The following is a 19,613-nucleotide window of genomic DNA, read 5'->3' as shown; positions in this document are numbered from 1 at the left end:
GTGGCCTGTCATGACTTCCACGCCTCCTCTAGGAATTACCTGATTCCTTATGCTTGTGTGTCTTTAGACTCACAGAAGAAGGCAGGTCTTCACAATGTTTCTTTCCTCTACATTTCCCCTTTACCTGGCCTGCATTTTGCAAATCTGTCATGTCACACACCAGTCTCTTTTCATCCCTCAAAAGTGTAAATGTCAGTCCATTTTCCTTGGAATGTCTACCATCCAGCTGTATCTTCAATTATGGCTTTAGCAGAAAACCCACAAATTACTACAAAAAAGTTGTTGACTAGTTTCTGACTCCCAATAGTCAATTTTTCTTTGGAGTTAGACCCTGAATAGTACTGAGTAGCCATCAAAGGCATGTTGAAACTCAGTCTTCTGCCTAACATGACCTCCTCCTTCTAAAGAAATCAGAAAATCCCACTCACATTCAATGACATTAATGAGAATTTCCCCCCCTGCAAACATATTGTATCTGTGAAATAACATTAAAGTTTCTCTGCCTTGTTATGAAGTCTTTAAATGTCAATGCCATTTCTGAGACCATCAGGGCAGACTTAATGGCGGCCAAGGTCAACAAATGCTAACTGGTACCTCTCTTTTAGGGCCTTCAGGGACTCGTAATAGAGTCTCAGCCATGAAGTTAATTTGCAATGTGGACCTTTATTCTTAAACCTAATGATTATTTTGTAAAATCTTCATTCATGTGCTTAGATTTCTTAACATTCTCTTGTCTCTTCAGTCAGCAAACCGCTAAAATAAAGGTGGTGTTCTCAGACGTTTTTATAAGTGTTCTTTTTAACTACTATTTATGGGTTGCAGAAAGACAGGTCTTTGCTTTCTGTGGCCACCCTACACTGCCAGCCCTGATAGGATGCTCTAAGAATATCTTCAGATCTGAGACCTTCTGCTGTCCGTGGGGACTGGAGAGCCCTCCACCTTGAAAGCCTCTTCCTGTAGGTGCCCTAAATTCTCTACAACCAGAAACGGGTGATGTGGGAAATAAGAGACTGCATCGTCCTTTTCTGTATTGTCTAATTCAGATTAAAAGGGCTCTCTGTAGCCTTTATTTGTCTGGAAAATATTGCCAACAAGGATGGCATGCTGCAAATAACAAATAACAAAACTCCGTCTTTTTGGCAGCATGTTGCATTTCTGCTCAGTTGCCCTGCCAGCCCCTCTGACTTTAAAATATTTTAGTGTCCTGCACTTTTCACCCAGTCCAAGCACCAGACTTTCCTCAGACATTTAGCACTGACATTAATGCAAATGCCTCCAACTCACTGAGCCCTTTGGGGCAAAACATGACATCCTTGGCTTTCAATCACATGGGAGAGAGGATATATTTGTATGCACAAAACTGGAAATAATAAAATATCAGTATTCAGGTGCTAATCCACATTAATTTATATTCTGTGAAGTCTACAAGAAACTTGTAATTGGTTGTCTTGAAGGGCAGCAGAGTATATTTGGTATTTTGTTTATTTATTAAAAAAAGAATCTAAATTATACATATAAATGCTGCATAGATTTGTATTATATCTCTCTTCTAATCATTGCTGGACACTTGCTTGCATTCCTAAATTCGAGTGGTTTGGGTCTGGCTGATTTGTCTTGCACTCTGTGTGCACAATACCTCTCTATTGTAAGCATTCCCAGAGGGCAAAAAATACCTTTCTTTTCTTTTTTTTTCATCAGTGAATTCCAAATTTCCTTGCTAAACCACTTACTGCAGTAGTTTTGCTATCTTTAACAAATCTGGCTTCTGTAATTAAAAAGTCCCATATCTTTGTGGAAGGTCCCAAAGGCTGGAGAAGCTTAAATTCAGTTTGTTATTGAAATTAATGTGCAATTCTAGCAAAAGAAATGTGTGTGCCTGATACACTGCTGTTGTGATGTTCATAAAAGCTCAAATGCTTAACTGCCTAGATGAGCCTTAGTGCAAAGATACTCCAGGATGTAACTAGGATTGTGATGTCTATTACATAATATCCATGACTGTAACAAAACCACTAGAATTTGCTTGTACTGGGTTGACAAATGTGAATTACAGTTGCTTGTTTTCTTCAGAGTTTTATCAGACTATAATCACTTGCCCAGCTTAATTGAAAAATCACTTACATTTATAGCTGTATTTAAACGTTTTGTATTTAAATGACAGCTTTTGATGTACAACCATTTTTTACAGAAAGTAGTTGGTTTTTATCTGTGTTTCTGTAAAGATATTTCAAAAACTCTCATCAAATTTCCAGCGGTAAGTAATATACCATTCAGTGCAAGGTGAAATGTTTTACATCAAATCTCCTGCTGTGTAATGGCCAATCAAAGAGTATTTATAGTGGCTGAATGGATTTTTTGGCTCGGTATTCAAAATTAAACATTTTCAAACCTTAACATTTAATGTTTTTTGCCACTCTTCAAGTTGATTTTATGTAACCCTAGATGCTCACAACTACTTGATACTCTGAAGTGACTCATTTTATGCTGAGGATCCTGCAGACAGTAGTTTTGCATTTATTACACTTGTGTAGATGGAATGAAATGTAGATTTGATAGCACATTTGTGTCTGTGTTCTGGTAAACATTTTGTGGGGTTTGGCTGCATGTCCATCAACATGGACCAGCAGCTCTGTTTTGAGGAGAACACATTTACTGAGGGAAATTGTTGAACAAAGATGAATTTTAGTGATTTACAGGAAATTGTTTCTCCTGTTGCAGGCATCCAGTGGGAAGAGCTTGTGCCAGCAGCACTCTTTGGGGCTGGACAGCTCCTACTTGGGTGTTGGGGGACCTTGGACTCTTCATAAGAACAGCAGAGCACCGAAGGCTGTGAGCCCAGCGCATGTTGTGTTTTCTCAGCCTTGCAGGAATAACCATGATTACAGGAATGAAATGCATTGCAACCATCAAGAATGTCTGAAGGAGTATCCAATGGAAAATGACTTGCACAGAAAGTGCAACAATGTGATTTCCCCAGCCAAGCAGAGGAGCCCTCACCATGTAAAGCAAGCTCAGGAGATGGACCAGAGGGCAAGTGAAATTCAGAGTGCATGCCCTCAGCAAGTGAGTCATGGCTGTGCCTGGAGGCACGTGGGGAGCTCAGGGAGCATGGAAGAGAGCTGCTATGTCAGCCAGGTACTTAGGAAACACTCAGGGACAGTTCACAAGACCTATGATCATTCCAGGCACTGTCGAGGTTCTAGGCTGAATCACAGCACAGACTCAGGCCCTAAGGAAACAGAGCTGGCTAAAAGATTGTATGAAGAAAGAAGGCAGAAGCTGCTTCTTCAAAAACTGGAGCTGGAAATTGAAAAGGAGCGACTCCAACATTTATTGACTAAGCAAGAAGCAAAACTGCTCCTAAAACAACAGCAACTACATCAATCCCGTATGGATTATAACAGGTGATTTTGAGACTTACAATTTAAAAAAATTCTAAAATTTCTTATAAGCACATGGGCAATAGTTGATTTAAGTGGGAGAACAGAACAAGGCAACAATAAATAGAATAGAACAAGACAGGCAAGGCTTATGGCACAATTTCTAAGAGTGATTCAGAGGAGAGGAGACTTTAGTTTGTTAGTGTATACTGTTGGGAAGCAGCATGACAGCTGTGGAAAGCAGCAGAGGAAAACAGTATGTGGTAGAAAGAAAGGCAGAAGAAAAACACTGCTAAAAGACTAGGTTGGAAAAGAGAAGCAGTAGAAGAAAATAAGAGGTTGATCTTAGTGCAGGCACTTGAAAAGAATACAGACATTTGGCAAGAAAGCAGTGTGAGCGTGGATGACATAAATGTGGCATTCTCCCTTCCTTGGAAAGGTCAGTTTTGAAGGGTTGCACTCTCCTAGGTTGGGACTGGAAGGAGTGTGTTTTATAGAAAAGATGAAGATCATTACATATGTACACACACACACATATATATGTGTGTGTATATATATATATATATATATATTTGTATATGGAATATATAAAAATATATGGAGTTTTTCCCCATATATTTATGGAAGAGGAAGGAAACACAGTGTAGTGAAGACATTTTCTTTTCAGCAATGTTAGTGAAAAGGGAGAATGCCAAGACTGAGGCACATTATTTGCTTAAAACTTGAAGGGAGATGGAACAGCCATAGAAATGTGAGATGAAGCCCTGTGAGTTTGTTGCAGAAGGTAACACTTTTCTGACAATCTAAATAGTCTTTGAGAAATAGGGAACAACTGTTTTTTTTGGTATGATGTTATTAAAGTGAGCAGAACAGTGAATGGAAGCAGGTTAAATTAGCCCTTGCAGCTCAGCTGAGTACTAGCATTTCAGCATTAGAAAGGAAAAACAATAGAGAAAAATCTGCAGTCTTTTGGAAGAGGCGGTAGGAGTGTTTCACAGGGATGGATATTTCTATACTGTTTTAATATGGCAGCTGCTAGCAGCAGCCCATGAGAGTCTGCATTAGATGACCCACTTCCTACATCTGTGTACTGTAACCACCATGGAGGAATACATCACTTACCCTTCTTAATTTCAGCCCCCTGGTTACTTTTCAGACTGTAAAAGAGAGTACTGTAATCTAGGTCGTCTTTTGTTTGTTTTCTTGGATTGTTGTTTACATTGAAAATAATGTGTTTATGTGGCTTTAAAAGTACCTGTCTTGGAGGAAATCACAAATGTGTGTGTTGAAAATGACTGAAGTTGCTAACAAAGGATTATGACTTCAGGTGAGAATTAAGTAGGAACAGATGGATTCTTAATCATCAAATACCTTAATTCTATGCATGCATCCCTCTAATGAAAAACAAGTAGATATGAAGGACATACAAACTGAATTTTTTGGTGGATTTTTTTTCCTAATGGAAAATTTTCAGGTTTGGAGGCATCAAGTTCAGAAAAAAATGCACCTTAAATATCTGTAATGATGTATATAGTGGTTGTTAGTACCACTATATCTATTGTAGCTACATTTTTTTTTTCTGGAAAAAGTCCTTTGTGGTTTACAGAGCTTTAGGCTACCTAAAAAGAATTCTATGAAAAAAACCATATATGACCAATCTGAGGACTTTGCACTTTTGTGATCTCTTTTCACAGGTACATCTGAAGTCAGATTTGCCATATTCTCTCTAAGAAAACAACTGGAATATAATGTGTTTTCTCTTAAAAATATTTCAGTATCTTTAGAATTAAATGCTTGATATTTAGAGGTAAATCTCTTAGGCATCACAGTTTTGTTTCAGTTCCAAATATATAATTCATTTTGCACTTGGTAACAGAGTAATTTTATATACTGCTAACAATAAAAATTTGTTTAGCTAAGCTCAAATAACCTTTGCTTCATTGTCAGGAGGTTCTAACTGAGTTAGAACATCAAAACAGCATAAAAAACAACACAAGAAAATTTTTTTTTCCAGATAATATTTATTTTTGTCTGTCCTTCTGCCTGGGGGGAGTGCTGGTTAAGGTCCATTGTCATTGAATGACAAATAAGAGGTTTGACCAGTTGCAGTAATTGGCAAGAAACTTTTCTAATCTTTTAGCTAAAGTGTGAGTTGATAATTTTTTCTGCCGCACTGCATCATAACTGCTTTTAATTTTCCACATTTCTCTACTTAGCCTCACATGATAGTAGTATTTTAAGTTTGCAGCTACTCTCCATGTGAAATACTTGCTCAGCTATCAAAAATGGTGTGTATGTGCAGTTCAGTGGCTCCTCCTGGTTCAAGCCTCACTGGAGCAGCCCAGTAAAAGCAAAGCTTGGAAACAGGAATTTTAGTCAAAAAAAGGAGAAATACGCGTACCTTAACTTTCTGTCTTTGTTGGAGAGAAAGGAGAAGGTGGAGTGATCTGTTAAGAATGGAGCATCATTTGTGGGCCCATAGTTTGAGGACACAGAACCATCTTATACAAATTCTGTTCTACGCCGTTTACACATGATGCCTTTGAGCTCTGGTGCTGTAATCTGCATATGAAACTTTTCTGTTTCTGTAATGAAAAGACTGCAGATTTTTCCCTATTGTTTTCCTTTTCCAATGCTGAAATGCTAATACTCAACTGGGTGACACTGGCTAAGGTTGTCCCTGTGGTAACCCTTAGAAGCAAAGGCACTGGGCCTGAACCAGACTTCCAATACAAAATTATATTTGAAAGTGTGAAGATAATTGCTAAAGCACTTAATGTGTAATAGTGCCCCATTTGTAGACGCATAGGTCATCTTTTAGTGGCAAGTTCCTGGTGTGATTTGACCAGCTGCAGAAGCAACTAACTTATCTTTTCCAGGGTTAAAGGCCATGTACCTGGCTCAGAAGATGTGCCCATTGCTGAAGCACCCAGAGATCTTGCTCTGATGATGAATGGCAGCAGCATGGGGCTAAGGTAATTTCTCTCTTCACTTCTAAGTGCTTCACAGGGTCAATATATCTTCTTGACAGTGTGCTGTTGCCTGCCAAGTGTATTTGTTCATGTGTTTGTTTCAGATTAAGAGCTTTTTTTCTGCAGGAAGGGTAAAATTCATAGGCTGCTGTGTTTTATGAGTCAACTCAATAGTTATGCTGACCTGTTATTACTCAAAGTTTAGGTGACTTCCTGAAGAGGCTTCAGGTTTTGTGTGCTACCTCTTAGTGCAGTGCAAAATGGAGTTTTCACAAAATCTTAGTTTTAGTTCTTTGTTCTAGGTGCTGATAGTTACTTTTTAAATTAAGATCAGAACATCGCCTTAGTCTTTATTTGGACCTGATGTAAATAATGGATTATCCTTTAACTCTCAGATAGATCTTCCGTGGTTGGTGACAGTTACTTGTTTTTTTAAATACCTCTCATTACACCTCTACTTCAGTGTGATGAGAGCAAACTACCACTGAAATAACTGGAAGCAGAGTTAAGCCAATATTTAGCTCTTTATCTCCATCCTGCTTGCTATTTAAAACTTCAATCAGTACACTATTGTACTTTCCTTCTGTCCTACCCTGTCGCATTCAAGTTAACACTGGAAAAAGATTCAGGCTTATTAGGAAAGCAACAAATAAAAACTGGCAAGGTTTTTTCCTTTTCTCAGAAAGTAACAGCTTCTTGTTCTGTGCTGTAACTATAGGTGTTCTTTTGACCAAAGAATGGTGGACAAGATGAGCAGCAGTGCTTTGAATGACTACTTCTTTAGCAACAAGAGAATGCCTCAAAGTAATAAACTTCTCTGTTCTAAGAATACTGGAAGAACTGATAATTCATTTATAAACTAAGAGTCCAATACCTTATTTTTTCCTATTTTTTAACTTTGTTATACTAATTTTATTTTTCTTTCTGAGATCCCTTTTGAGTGAAAAGGGATAAACCTTTTTTTTTTTCTCCAGAACAGCAGGAGTTGTTAGTTTTCTTGGAATTCTTCACTGCTTAACCAGGTGTTTGGCTGCTGTGAGTTACTGGCATATCTTTGTTGCGCTCAGATGCTTTTTTCTTTCATTTTCACGCAAACTGAAGTGATCAAAGTATTATCACTGTAGCAAAAAAGATGGAGAGTCATGACATGTTTAAGATGCAGCAGCATTAAGCCCCTTGGAGGAAAAATGTAACCTAGAACATCTGCAGAGCTTCTTGGCAACCAAAAACCTGCAAATATCTACATATTCTAACAGGGAAAATGAAGAAAACCTGTGCTGTTAACAAAATGAGAGTCCCAGAATTCAAAAGGTTCCCCGCCCTATCTTCATTCCCCTGGTTTAATTTACTGTAATTTTTCAAAGTTATTGTGTGTTTGAGCAGTCTCAAGGTGCCATGCCAGCTGGTTACAAAGTTTGGCAGCAAAACACTTGGAAGTTTTTCTTCTTATATGCCATCTTCAGTTTTGCAAAGGTTACCAGATGAATGGTCTCTAAATAATTTACTCTAATGTAAGGCTTAAAGAGGCCATAGAAGACAAGTCCATTTATCTCTTTTATGCATTTGAATATGTAAGTGATGTTTTCTTCAGTACAGATAGGGAGAGTGTGTGAGTGTGTGGCCATGTCTTAGAAAAGAGGAAGAGCTGGTAGACATACATTCTTTTTTTAACTGTCCCTTTTGATGGTTTTTTTCTACCTTTTTTTTTTTTTTTTTAGTTTGTTTTGGTTTTTTTAATGATGCGGAGTTCTTTTTTTTAAATTATTTTTTCTTTTTTTTTGTGGTGGTGGTGTTTGGTTTTTAATTGACGTATAAAACAGTTCTTGTTACAGCAAATTTCAACAGAACAGTAGTGGAAAATCAGCCCTCTCTGACTTCCAGGGCATACATGAGAGGTCTTCTAGCAAATCTCACAGTACAGAACTTGATTTCAGTCTTCAAATAAGCAAAACTTACTTTAAAAATATCCTGGTATTTTAAAGGAAATAGTGAAATACCTTTAAAATAGGAAACTTGCTGAAGTGAAAGGTAAAATTAATAATATAATCAAGAACTGAAAAAAACATTAGTTTTTTAATATAATTAACAGCTCATTTTGAGTTAATTATCTAGAATAACAAAAATCTAATTGCAATTTATCCTCTACTATCTGTAGGAAGAATTGTAGACAAGGGAATGTGCATCACTGCCAGGCGTAAATGCTATAGGATGGGTACAAATAATAGAGGAACCCTTAATGAAAAAAAAAAGCAAATAGGAGCATGCAGCTGTGCCAGACTATTGAAAGGTAATTTTAGTCAGAAATGAGGTATGTAGTTTAAAAGGCATCTTGTCATCTCCTGTAGGGATTAATTTTTTCCCTTATTGAAGAAAGCAAAAAAGATTCCACAAGCAAATACCGTGCAGAGTTTGATTTCTGATGCAGAGTTTCCTCATAGTCTGTTAGTGAAAATGAAAACTTTGATCTCAGGGGCCACTTCAAACTATAGCCAGGTTTTCAAAGGGTGCCTGTTTTGTTTTCTCTTCTACATGTGCTATTAAGGTACTTTTGTTGTCATTGTCAGCAAGCATTGTCCATCTCAGCCTGTTTGGTAGGAATTTGCAGTGTTGGATTTGTCCCTTCCCTGATGTTGAGAAGAAATGTGCCTTTCCCTTTGCCTAGCTGCAGCTGGGCCAGCATTTGGGACCTGAACTACCTTCAGATTCGGGATCTCCATTTCTCTAAGGTGCAGCAGTCAGAGCAGGTTTTATTGAGGATGGTTTTCAGTAGCTTGGAGTGCTCCTAAGTGAGCCCACAGACAATTTGCAGCTACGGAGTTGGTAGCTTGCAATTAATGGCAAGTTGTCTGTATAATTTCTTTTCAAGCCTGCGCCAATGTGCAAGATGCTTTAAAATATTCAAAATAAAAACATAACCTGATGCATTTGTTTAGCATAAAACAGGCTTTTACAAAGTGCTTTCCATCTCCCAGACACAGATGCTTGGTACATGCTCAAGTACCCACTCCATGCGTATTCAGTAGGATCAATACACCCAGCACCTGCTTTTGTGTGTGCTCCTGACATCTGCATCTGGGAAAGGAATTTTAAAACTCTTCCCTCCTTTGTTTAATCTTAACTTTGATCTGAATGGCATGGAAATAAGATGTATTTAATGGAACCAGCTTGAGGAGACACAGTTTTTCACTGTGCAAGCACCCCTCCCCAGAGTGCTGCTGTGTGCCTAAATCTTAACATTCAAGATTCCCTGCTTTTCCAAGCCTTAGGTTTCCTATACGGCTCTGCTAGTATGGCTCTTTATTGCCTCCTCTCTAACAGGCACCTTTGCCTTGGATTTCACACAATTCTGCCACTGAGCCTCTACACAAACCTGTGCAAAGTGTTTCAAATAGGAATTGTTGGACACAGAAGCTATCAGATGTGTTTACAGTTATCTGCAGGCACTCGTTCAATGTATGCTGCCTGGTGAAAGGATTTTTTCTTGGGGTATTAAAGATTTGCAGGTGGAATTTGCCACCTTTAATTTCATTGAAGGCTCTTTATATTTGTGTGCCTCATTCTACATCACCCATGCGTATTTTTGCCAGTTAGTATTTTTAGTTACTTGAAAATATCAAGCACAGGATTCAGTGATACTTCCCCTGTAGCTGGATGCTCATTGCTATGGTGATATTTCCAGGAGGGAGTGCTGTCAGGGGTCTTTTAAAAGATTTTTATGTTTATGATGTAACTATTTTTATTATCTAGTGAGAGAAGGTGACAATTATCTGTTGCTCCTTGTTTAATGCTTTGTTATGAACTTGCTTTTCTGAGGCTTGTTAGACAAGCAGGCATCTTTCTGTGGTAATGTGCTTTTGTCCAAATATTCAATGCAATTAAATAGACCTGCAGAGGAATGCAGACTCGCAGCTCCCCCTGCTGTCCCAGGCATATCCAAGTTTGTTCACTCAGTTCCCCCCTCCAAATAATTTAAATCTAAAATAAAAAATCACATGCAATTGCATGGCTCTGCTACTGCTGGCCTGACTTTTGCTGGCCCCATTACTCCTGTTTTTGAGGAGAAGAGAATCAAAAAACAGTGGTAGCACCCATTTGGTTTCCTGTGAGGAGTTTTCTTTTCAGTTCTTCATTCCAGCATGTCATCTCCCATGTCTGGGGTGTGTCCAGGTCCTGAGCCTCTGAAGGAGAAACTCTCACCAGGGCTGCAATTGGCTCCTTGTGCAAGACTCCCAGGTCATCTCTGACTTGTCCTTGGTCTCTTGAGGTGTATCTATATAGGACTTGGCCAACTTTTAGAAGTGTACTGAATATAGTTTGTTGGGATTTTTGTTTTTTTTCTATTTGCTGTTTTGGCAGACTGGCACATTAAATTGGGATGAAATCAACTGTGCTTGCAAATGGCCCATAAAATCTGTGTATCTGGAAGCTGCTTTCCCACCTGTTAGTGCTCCTTTTAACAACCAAGTTACTTTCTTGTTCCAGATAATTTTACATTGAAGTTTGTATCATTTTTAGATAGGATATTTGTGGAGCGAACACTTGTTTGGCCAGTAAAAAAAACGGTGCTTGCAGATCTGCCAATAGTGCACACGCTGAATTAGGTGCAGATATGAGTTTTTCTTTCTCTCGTGGTGGTGTCTGGCTATATATAGGCACAGCATCCTTCCAACAGATGGCTGCTGGAGTCTGCTGTGACGTATGGGAGAGTACAGTCAGACTTAGACACACATTTCTGCTTCATTAGGGCCACGTGCAGACTCTGAAGGTAGTAGGTTTTCTTGTACAGGGTGAAGGTTTTTGTTCTGATGTGGTTACTAAAAGCATAAAGGGGAGTGTGTGGCAATTTTTTACATATACCTATGCATGCATTTAAAGTTGGTTTTTATTTTTGTTAGGGTAGGCAGTGATCCTTATCGGACTGGAGAGAGTGGAGTTCATTTCTGCTGACCTGGTTCCTTCACTAATCTAATTTTCAGGTTTACTTTCAACTGCAACAGTGATTTCAAGCTGCCTATCTAACATTTACCTGAATTATGCTGATTCTGTTCTCATGATCACGTCTGCTGCACACAGCAGTATTACATCATTCCCATTGCAGTCCAAAGTAACCTTGAGCAGGAAGCCTACTGAGTGACTCGAGGTGTAAGATGTAAGGAGAAAATGCCATAAGTGGTTTTCATAGGCAGGTACACTCAGCCTGTAGGTGCGGTCTTCAAAAAGCACAGGCACTCAGGTATTAGAAACACTGCTAAGCTTAGGAGGGCAGTTGGTGAAAACAGGCTTGTAAAAAAAAAAGTATTTCGATATTTTCACAAAACTTGTGTTTGCTGCCAGTATTCTGCATGGGCTTGGTTTGGTAATATCCTACATCAAAACTGAAAATGCTTGGAGAATTTTTTCTTTGAGTTGAAATATGTGAAATGCATGCATCTCCTGAAGGAGTTTGTTCCTTGCCAACACTTGCAGACAGTGAGAGACATTTTTGCAAGTCATTTGCAGATGCCTCCTTTATGGGAAAATGTAGACACTGTTAGTTTACTGCCTGAATTGAATTTTGAAAACCTGAATTCTATTTTTATAAATTGGAATGGATTACTTTTTCAGACATACTGTTTTGTTACTTTTTATTTTTATGTGTAATCTTGGATGAAGAGAATATTTTGTTTAATCTAGACATTCATATGTCCCAGAAATTTATCAGTTGGAAAAGTTAAGAAAAACCTCATAAAACAAAATGTTCTGGAAGGTAGTTTTGAATCAGGAAATTTTAAACCCACCCGCACAACTTTCATGCCATTTAAAGCTTATATCAGAACTGATGGGGCAGGACTAAGAACAAAAGCTATTGGTATTACAAAGTTAAGCAAGAAATCCTCTGTACCCTGCTGTTCTGCCCATGATCACAGCTACACTAAGCTAAAACCCACTCCCCCACCCCTCCTGTGACCTTGGCTGCACTTCAGCACTCAGAAAATTGAAGCAAAAGGCAAACTTTAGTAAATATTAGGTTCTGCCACTTGCAGATTTTCAGACTACATATAAAGATAACAACACATGTGCTCTCACTCGCTCCCTAGCTCTTGCTCTCTCTGAAGTGGACTTTGTATATTTGCCAGTGAATTATTCTGGCATAAAATTTCCCAGACCATACTGATGTATTGAGTTGAACTCTGTGGCTTTGCACGGGTGCTGAGGCTTTGCAGAGTACCCATTATATTTATAAAAGTGCTAATTTTTGAGAGCCACGCAGAGAAAATTTTAGATTCAGCCTAGCTGATTTGTTCTTCACACTGCTCCTGCAGTGAAGAGGATTGATTTTTGTGTTTCTTTCGATATTTGGCTTCATTTCCTCTGGTACCCAGTGCTTCAGGTCTTAATCCTTTAACCTTGAATTCGAGCATCAATGCTTCAGGAGGGATGAGGTGTTTTGATGGAGAGAGAACATCTTTTGTTGTACCAAATGGTTGGGAATGGTATAAGGCAACACAGATCTCCAGGCAGTATGTATTTCACTGTTGTGTTAGAAGACTATAAACAGAGGGTGGGTTTAGTGGGGATTATAAATAATCTGGAGGAAGGTGGGGTATGAGAAGCAATGGAAGAGAGTTAATGACTTTTTCTTTAACATTTGACCACTAACCAGTCTATTGTGACAGATGTGTACTGGGTTGCCAAATGCTATAGTCTGATTTGGGTAATGGTTCAAAGCTCAGCATGTCATGGAAATGGCACTGTGGTCCCTGATGGAACACGGGGAAAAAAGCTTTTGAGCTTCTCAAAGGGCAGTATTTGTGGAAGCAGATGCTTGCTTGCCCTACCCAGCATAAAGAACAGTTCTGCGGGCAGCCAGGAGAGTTCGTACTGCTGGATTTTTATAGGATCATTAATTATATGTTATAAGGCAGCTAAGCATGGCATTCCTAACTCGATGAATTCCATTATGAATGGCCTTTTCATATTCCTCATCTCATTATATTAAATGCATGTGACCTGAAGTTTAGCTAAAGTTATTGTTCGGGTTAACTTTCATTTAGTGGTTGCCCTAGTTTTAGAAACAGTATGATCTTTAGATTTTATGGAAAGTCAGGTTTTTTATGCATGTTTTTGCAGCACTATTTTAGATAATTTCATTTGAAACTAGGTAGAAACCTCTGTGAGGGGGCAGGGAAGGGATTTAGTCACTCCTTGATTTGACTGGAGATTTCTGTACCAGCTGGATGACAACATCCTGTTACACGGATTTGGCTATCATCTCCCTGCCAATAACTCTTAAACCTTCTGCTCTGTTCCATCTAGTCTTGCATATCTGACTGCCTCCCTGACACATAATCCCAGTTGTTTTTGCCTTCAGATCATTCCTAATCTGGCCAAAACAGAGCTCCTTACTTTTTTCTTCTGAATCTCTCTTCACTTCTGATTTTGATAATGCCACCTCCTCCCTGCCACTCAGATTCATAACCTCAGGATCACTCTCCTTCTCTGCCTGCATCTGGGCTGCTGAAAGCTATTGCAGTTTCCTTCCTTGGCAGCCAAAATACCCTTTTGCAGTGTCAAAAGTTAAAACCACCCCTTGCTTTACTCCTTCTTCTTGCACTTTGACTACTCTAAAGTGTTCTTTAACTGCTCAGTAGTCATTCACCTACTTCAAAATAAGTTTTCCAAATGGGTATCTTGGCTGCTTCTTCAGGTCTTGTCTGCTTTGCTTCTTTTAAACTCACCTTCAGGGGCCAGTTAAAAGTCATAAAGCTGTTTCTTATTTTATTTTCTCTGCCACCACCTCTTCTTTACTCTGTCAGTTATGTGGCACTCAGAGTTTTTTTGTGTGTTGGATTAACTTTCAGCCATTTGCTGCTACCACATTCCCTAATTCTTTCTGTCTTTTAGAACCACTGGGTCATTTCATGGTGACTTCTGCCTCTAACTGTGTGTTCTGACAATGCCTTTCTTGTTTTACGTTTTATCTTTTCCTTCTTTTTTTTATCCTCAGCTTTTTAAGAGTGCTCTTTTCCCCTCCCTGCCCTTAATCTTAATTTGGTGAGTTTCAAACTAATGTGTTTCTTCACACTCATCACATAGATGGGCTCTCTCCCTGATAAACCTACCTAAAATCTAAACCATACTCAAAAGATTTCATTGGTGATCTAGAGAGAAAAGCATTAGAACTCCACTGCAGTGACAAGTCATCAGCTCTTCTTTATGGAAACACTTTTTGTGGCTTCTAGCACGCAGAAGAGTTTGAAACAAAACAATTTACAAGTGTCTTCAGTCTTCTATCAATAGCGCCAGACTTCACCTCTTCGTATAACTACATGCCCTTTTGTTTGATCAATGCATAGTTAATCCTTCTTTTCTTTTTATCTCCGTGTTTCCTTAATCTCCATTTACATCTTTGCATCCTTTTTGAGCAAACCATGTCTCTGAGAGATGTGCTAAGTTTATATACCAGCTGTGGACTCAGTAGGTCTGAGATGGTTTGACAGCACAAATAATGCAAACCCCTGATGCCACATCACAGTGTCAGAGCAGCACTCGTGGCTTCTGCTCTGGACAGATGTTTCCACCAGGTTGTGACAAATGCATGCAAAGGTAGATTTTCATGCCCAAAATCAATAGTGGTAGCTCTAAGATGGCAAACATCACTTGTGTCTGGACCAAAAGGGTTTCCAGAGGCTGGGAACTGGCAGCCCAGAGCTTCATGGCAAACAGCCTTGTCCCAGGATCTCTTCCCTTTGCTCTTCCTCTTGATACTGAATATCAGAGCAATGCCAATACACATCTCAGTGGTAACTGCCTTTTAGTGAGGCAGTGATTTCCATCTGGTTTCAGTTCTATTATATCTGAATATTTTCTGAATACAAGTGCAAAAATGTGTTAAATCTGTTCCCTAAACATCCTGGTTGAGTCAGTATTTGGTGGTGCTGTCAAATTCACATAAAATATATGCACTGAAGGGAAATCTTTAGTATGTTGCTTTTTCTGTGGGGCCCAGGGCCATGGTTTTTATAGTTGTATGCCATTATTTAGGCATCTAAGTCTGTATTGCTCTTGCAATAAATTCTTGATTTTACAGTCACTAGCCATCAAACATGCCCTGTGAAATATGTAACTTCAGTGAATTTAAGGCAACTGAAGTGGCTAAAATTGTTATTTTAAATCTTTACCAGGAGCTATCTTGTCAAATCTGCATCTGTTGGGCATGGTAGTCTACTAATCAGAGTAAAGTCCAAAGTCTCAACTTCTCTATTTGCTTCTTTTCAGGCTATAGGATTTTTTTTAAAGCAGATCAATAAACAATCTCAGTGTTTTCATTTTACTAAGCAATATAATATGGATGAGTACTAGTGTAGTGGTAAATCATTAATATACTCTTTAATCATAGAGTGACCATGTCCCACAGATGTGATTTAATCATGGAAAAAAGGCCAATGAAGTGTGAAGATGCATCGGGAAGGGTGTTTCTAACTGATCTGGGATAGCATATGGCACCATTTTAAAAGGTGCTGTAGTATGAGAATATTTAGGATGCTATGTACATTTGTAGTTACAGACCTGGCAAAATTCTACTTGATTGTTTTTATCAAAAATCAAAACCCATGTCAGGTTTGTATTTGGCAGAGGAACCAAATGGCTTTTTGGAATAAGTAAAGCACTTCAGCTTCCAGATTCAATAGTCCCATGATTTGTAAGACTTTAACACTAACAGACTATAACCCTAAAAACCTGTAGTAACCTGTGCTAAACATGATTCAATGCTAGATTCAATCATCCTGTGGTACAGATAAAGGTGATTAAAATAAGAAGACAGAAATTTCATGGAAAAATATGGGTCCTGCAGTGGTGCTTCTGTGTTGTTTTCAGTGTTAATGATTCCTGGTTAGAGAAATCAGATTCTGCAGCCTCAGAAGAATAGACAGTATAAAAACTTTTAATTGTATTTCTTATGGAATTTGATGCATTTATGAAAGACTTTCCCTGTGACATGTTCCCTGATATTGGAGGAGCTATCAGTGACCCAGAAAATCACCTCAGTATTGTTAGGGATATGCCCAGTTTAGTGGTTATTAATTTTCATTTCTATTGGTGTGGGAAATCTGAAATTTTGTTCCTTCATTTCATGACTTAGAAACCAGGTGTGAAAATTTGTCCTACTGGTGTCTTGAACATTGAAACTTAGCATCAATCAAGTGTAACTTTGTCAATGAACAGAAGCAACTGTAGTTGCTGTGTCTTTTTCAACTATTCTGATCCTGCTAAACTCCATCTTTTCTGTGCATGTGTAACTCCTAATATCTGCACAAAAAAAGCAATCTGTTTCTCTAATTAGGAATTTCTTCAGAATATCTTACTAGTAGGGCATACTGAAAACCCTGTATCTACTGTTCAACTCTTAGTGTGTCCTTCCTCTGCTGTATTGCCAGTTACTCTTAGGAAATGATTGCTCCATGATGTGATCCATGATCAGAAAAAGGGCTTTTGCAATTGCTGATCATTTACTGAAAGCTGCTGTTATCAACACCTCTCAGCCTGTCTGGAAACGTCTGTAGAGGAGAGAGTGCTTGTGTACTAATAGCCTTAGCAAAGAAAGACATAAGGTGGTTACCTGCACACCCAGACCCATCTCTGCCACAGCCTGTTTTGGAGTGCAGCCCATCCACTGTGAAGCCTTTTGCTCTGGGTGAGGCAAGTAGAGAAGAGATGATGTGTTGTTCTTCAATGCCTTTATCACAACCAAATTACAATCCAATTTGGGGCATGTTTGTTCAGGAGATAGCTTGCATATGGCATTTCGATGGGTATCTTGTGATTGGGGCTGGCTCTCAGCCAGACACTAGTGATGCTGGATAAGGCACTAAGACTGGCATTCACTTTGCTGAAGAGCATGTGATTCTCCTTCTGAAAGAGAGATGCTGTCTGATGTGCTGAAAAAGTTTAGATTTAGTTCAAAAACTTTGTCCTAAACAGGGTTTTGCATCATTCCTCGTGGTGCTTTAACTGGTGACAGCCAGGCAGGCTTTTCAGATATATAGACACTGTTTGGAAGGATTGTTTTTATACTTGTGACTTGACATTTACATGACTTCCTTTTGTGAAGGCTGACAGCAGAGTTTGCTGGAACGACAGCTGCTCTGGTCTGCTCTGTAAGAAAGGCCAAACAAACAGTCACAGAATTTTGCCCTGCTAAAGCTTGGCCAGTCTGTTTCCCATGGCCATTTCTCTGTGACTGTCTGAAAACCTTTTGCTAGAATTTTCTTTGAATTCAGAAAAGATAGAAAAGTAATCACAGCTGTAATTTTGCTATTTATTAGGGAAACTCAGATATGTTGGAAAGGTGCTGGTAGGGAGTTGAAATGTAGTGAACTTAAACCAGAGGAAGGAGAGGGCTTCAAAGGGAAGGCATGAATATAATTCTAGGTTAAATTTAGCTTAATACTTGATACAAATGGACCTCTAAGTATGTAAATTAAGTGAAGTCCTGACTTCATTGAAAATAAAGACAGTATTCTGATTGATTCAGTGGGGCTAGGGTTTCACCTATGGCTGGTATGATCTAATAGGTCATTGCTAATTAAGAGCATATGTGGCCTCAGTTCTTGCTGGTGGAATTAAATATCTGAGCACCAGCTACTGAGGGAATGGGGAAGGAACTGGTCCCTGAAAGAGTGGTCTGGGGAAGCTGTGCTGTGGATTGCTGTACCTTGATACAGCTTCAGATAAAGAAAAAAATTTAGCACAGGTACAAGTGTATCTCCTCCAAGATGAGAGAAAAGTAAACCAAATGCAGTAGATTTGAGAGAGAGAGCTCAACAGGGGGGAAAAAACCCACAAAAACAACAGAGAAACCTGACACAGCCATGGGCATAACTGGATTCAAGGGCATTGAGCCTGAAGAGTGCTGTAAGAGATGAAATCTCTGCATGACAGCTCAGCAATATATTGTCTGCATAATAACATGTAGATTGTAGGCAATCACTGTCTATTTTCTGTGATGAAAAATCCTTTTATTACAAGCAGATTTGATAATATTTATATTTCAGTTCCAGAAGTCTCACTGACTGTTGAAGTGTTTGCCTACCTGTCCCTGCCCTCCTGCCTTTTGCCTAAAAAATAAGTGAGAAGGGAGATGGATATGGTCCTGAAGACAGCTGGAGGAGAGGTGTTGGGGAAACCTGACTGCACCTTTTCAATGGTTAAAATGGTCTCTTTTAAGAAAGATAGAGACAGACTTTGGAACAGGGTCTGTAACTATAGGACAAGTGGCCATGCTTTTCATCTTAATGCACAGATTCAAGTTAGATATGATGAAAGAGTGTTTCACTGTGAGTGGTGAAACAGCGGTACAGGTTGCCCAGAATGGTGGTGGATGCCCCAGCCCTGGAAACATTCAAGGTCACTTTGGATAGGCTCTGAGCAATCTGTTCTACTTGAAGATGTCCCTGCTCATTGCAGGGTGATTGGACCGGGGGACCTTTAAAAGGTTCCTTCTAAGCAAAAGTATTCTCTGATTCTGTGATCTCAAAGCTTTAAATGCACATGCTCTCTAGAAAGGAAAGCAGCTGTTTCTTATTGACATTCACTGGATCCCAGCAGTGCCATTAACATGCTGATGCATCTAACATAAGCCTCAAAATGCCAGATTTCATAATTGGCCCATGAAATCTCACTCTGGGCTTGAATGTGGTCTTCAAGGAATGTATTAGAATAGGACTTTTTCCTGCTTCTTAAAGGGAAGAAAAAATGCTGAGCTAAAAAAGCATTTTTTAGGAAGGGAAGGGTGATGGCATTCAGGGATGAGAGATTGCCCTGAGGTTCATGCTGTGCTTTTCCTCTTCACCTGCATCTCTCTTACCTCCCTTCCAGCTGTGCTCAGCTGCCCTGTGGATTTGTGCACCCTGCACAAAGCAGTAGCAAGCAGATCAATCTCCCTTCTCTTTCCCATGTGCTGCTGCGCTGGCTTGTATGTTCTGACGTGTTTCTCCTCAGCTCCACTTGAGGGGACTGGAAAGGTTGTGATTGTTCTGTAGACCACTGCCATTTGTTTTCAGATCCACATATCCAAAGTCTACAATGCTTCTTCTCTCCCCGGAAATATTTTTTTTATTTTCTATGCAGACAAACAACCTCCCAAACAGCCCCACTTTGGAACAGGTGGTTTTCAAAAGTGCTGTTTGATAACAAGCTTGATGTGAACTGATCTAAATTTGATCCCTACTGAAAAGAAGATCCTGGCATCTTCTCTTTTGTCCCAGTACTTGTAGTGCTG

General features: G+C 39.2%; 1 protein-coding gene across 1 annotated transcript in view; it reads left to right on the top strand.

The window, feature by feature from the left end:
• KIAA1328 (KIAA1328 ortholog) overlaps nt 1-19,613 on the top strand; it is a 173,137-nt gene that overhangs the window by 112,402 nt on the left and 41,122 nt on the right. Inside the window, exons 7-8 of the mRNA XM_036403577.2 lie at nt 2,719-3,404; nt 6,260-6,355. Of these exons, the coding sequence (XP_036259470.1) occupies nt 2,719-3,404; nt 6,260-6,355 (782 nt within the window). The remainder of the gene's footprint in view (nt 1-2,718; nt 3,405-6,259; nt 6,356-19,613) is intronic.

The sequence above is a fragment of the Molothrus ater genome, chromosome Z (assembly GCF_012460135.2).
Source record: "Molothrus ater isolate BHLD 08-10-18 breed brown headed cowbird chromosome Z, BPBGC_Mater_1.1, whole genome shotgun sequence".
Classification (NCBI taxonomy): Eukaryota; Metazoa; Chordata; class Aves; order Passeriformes; family Icteridae; genus Molothrus; species Molothrus ater.
This window is presented reverse-complemented; position numbering and strand designations above follow the sequence as displayed.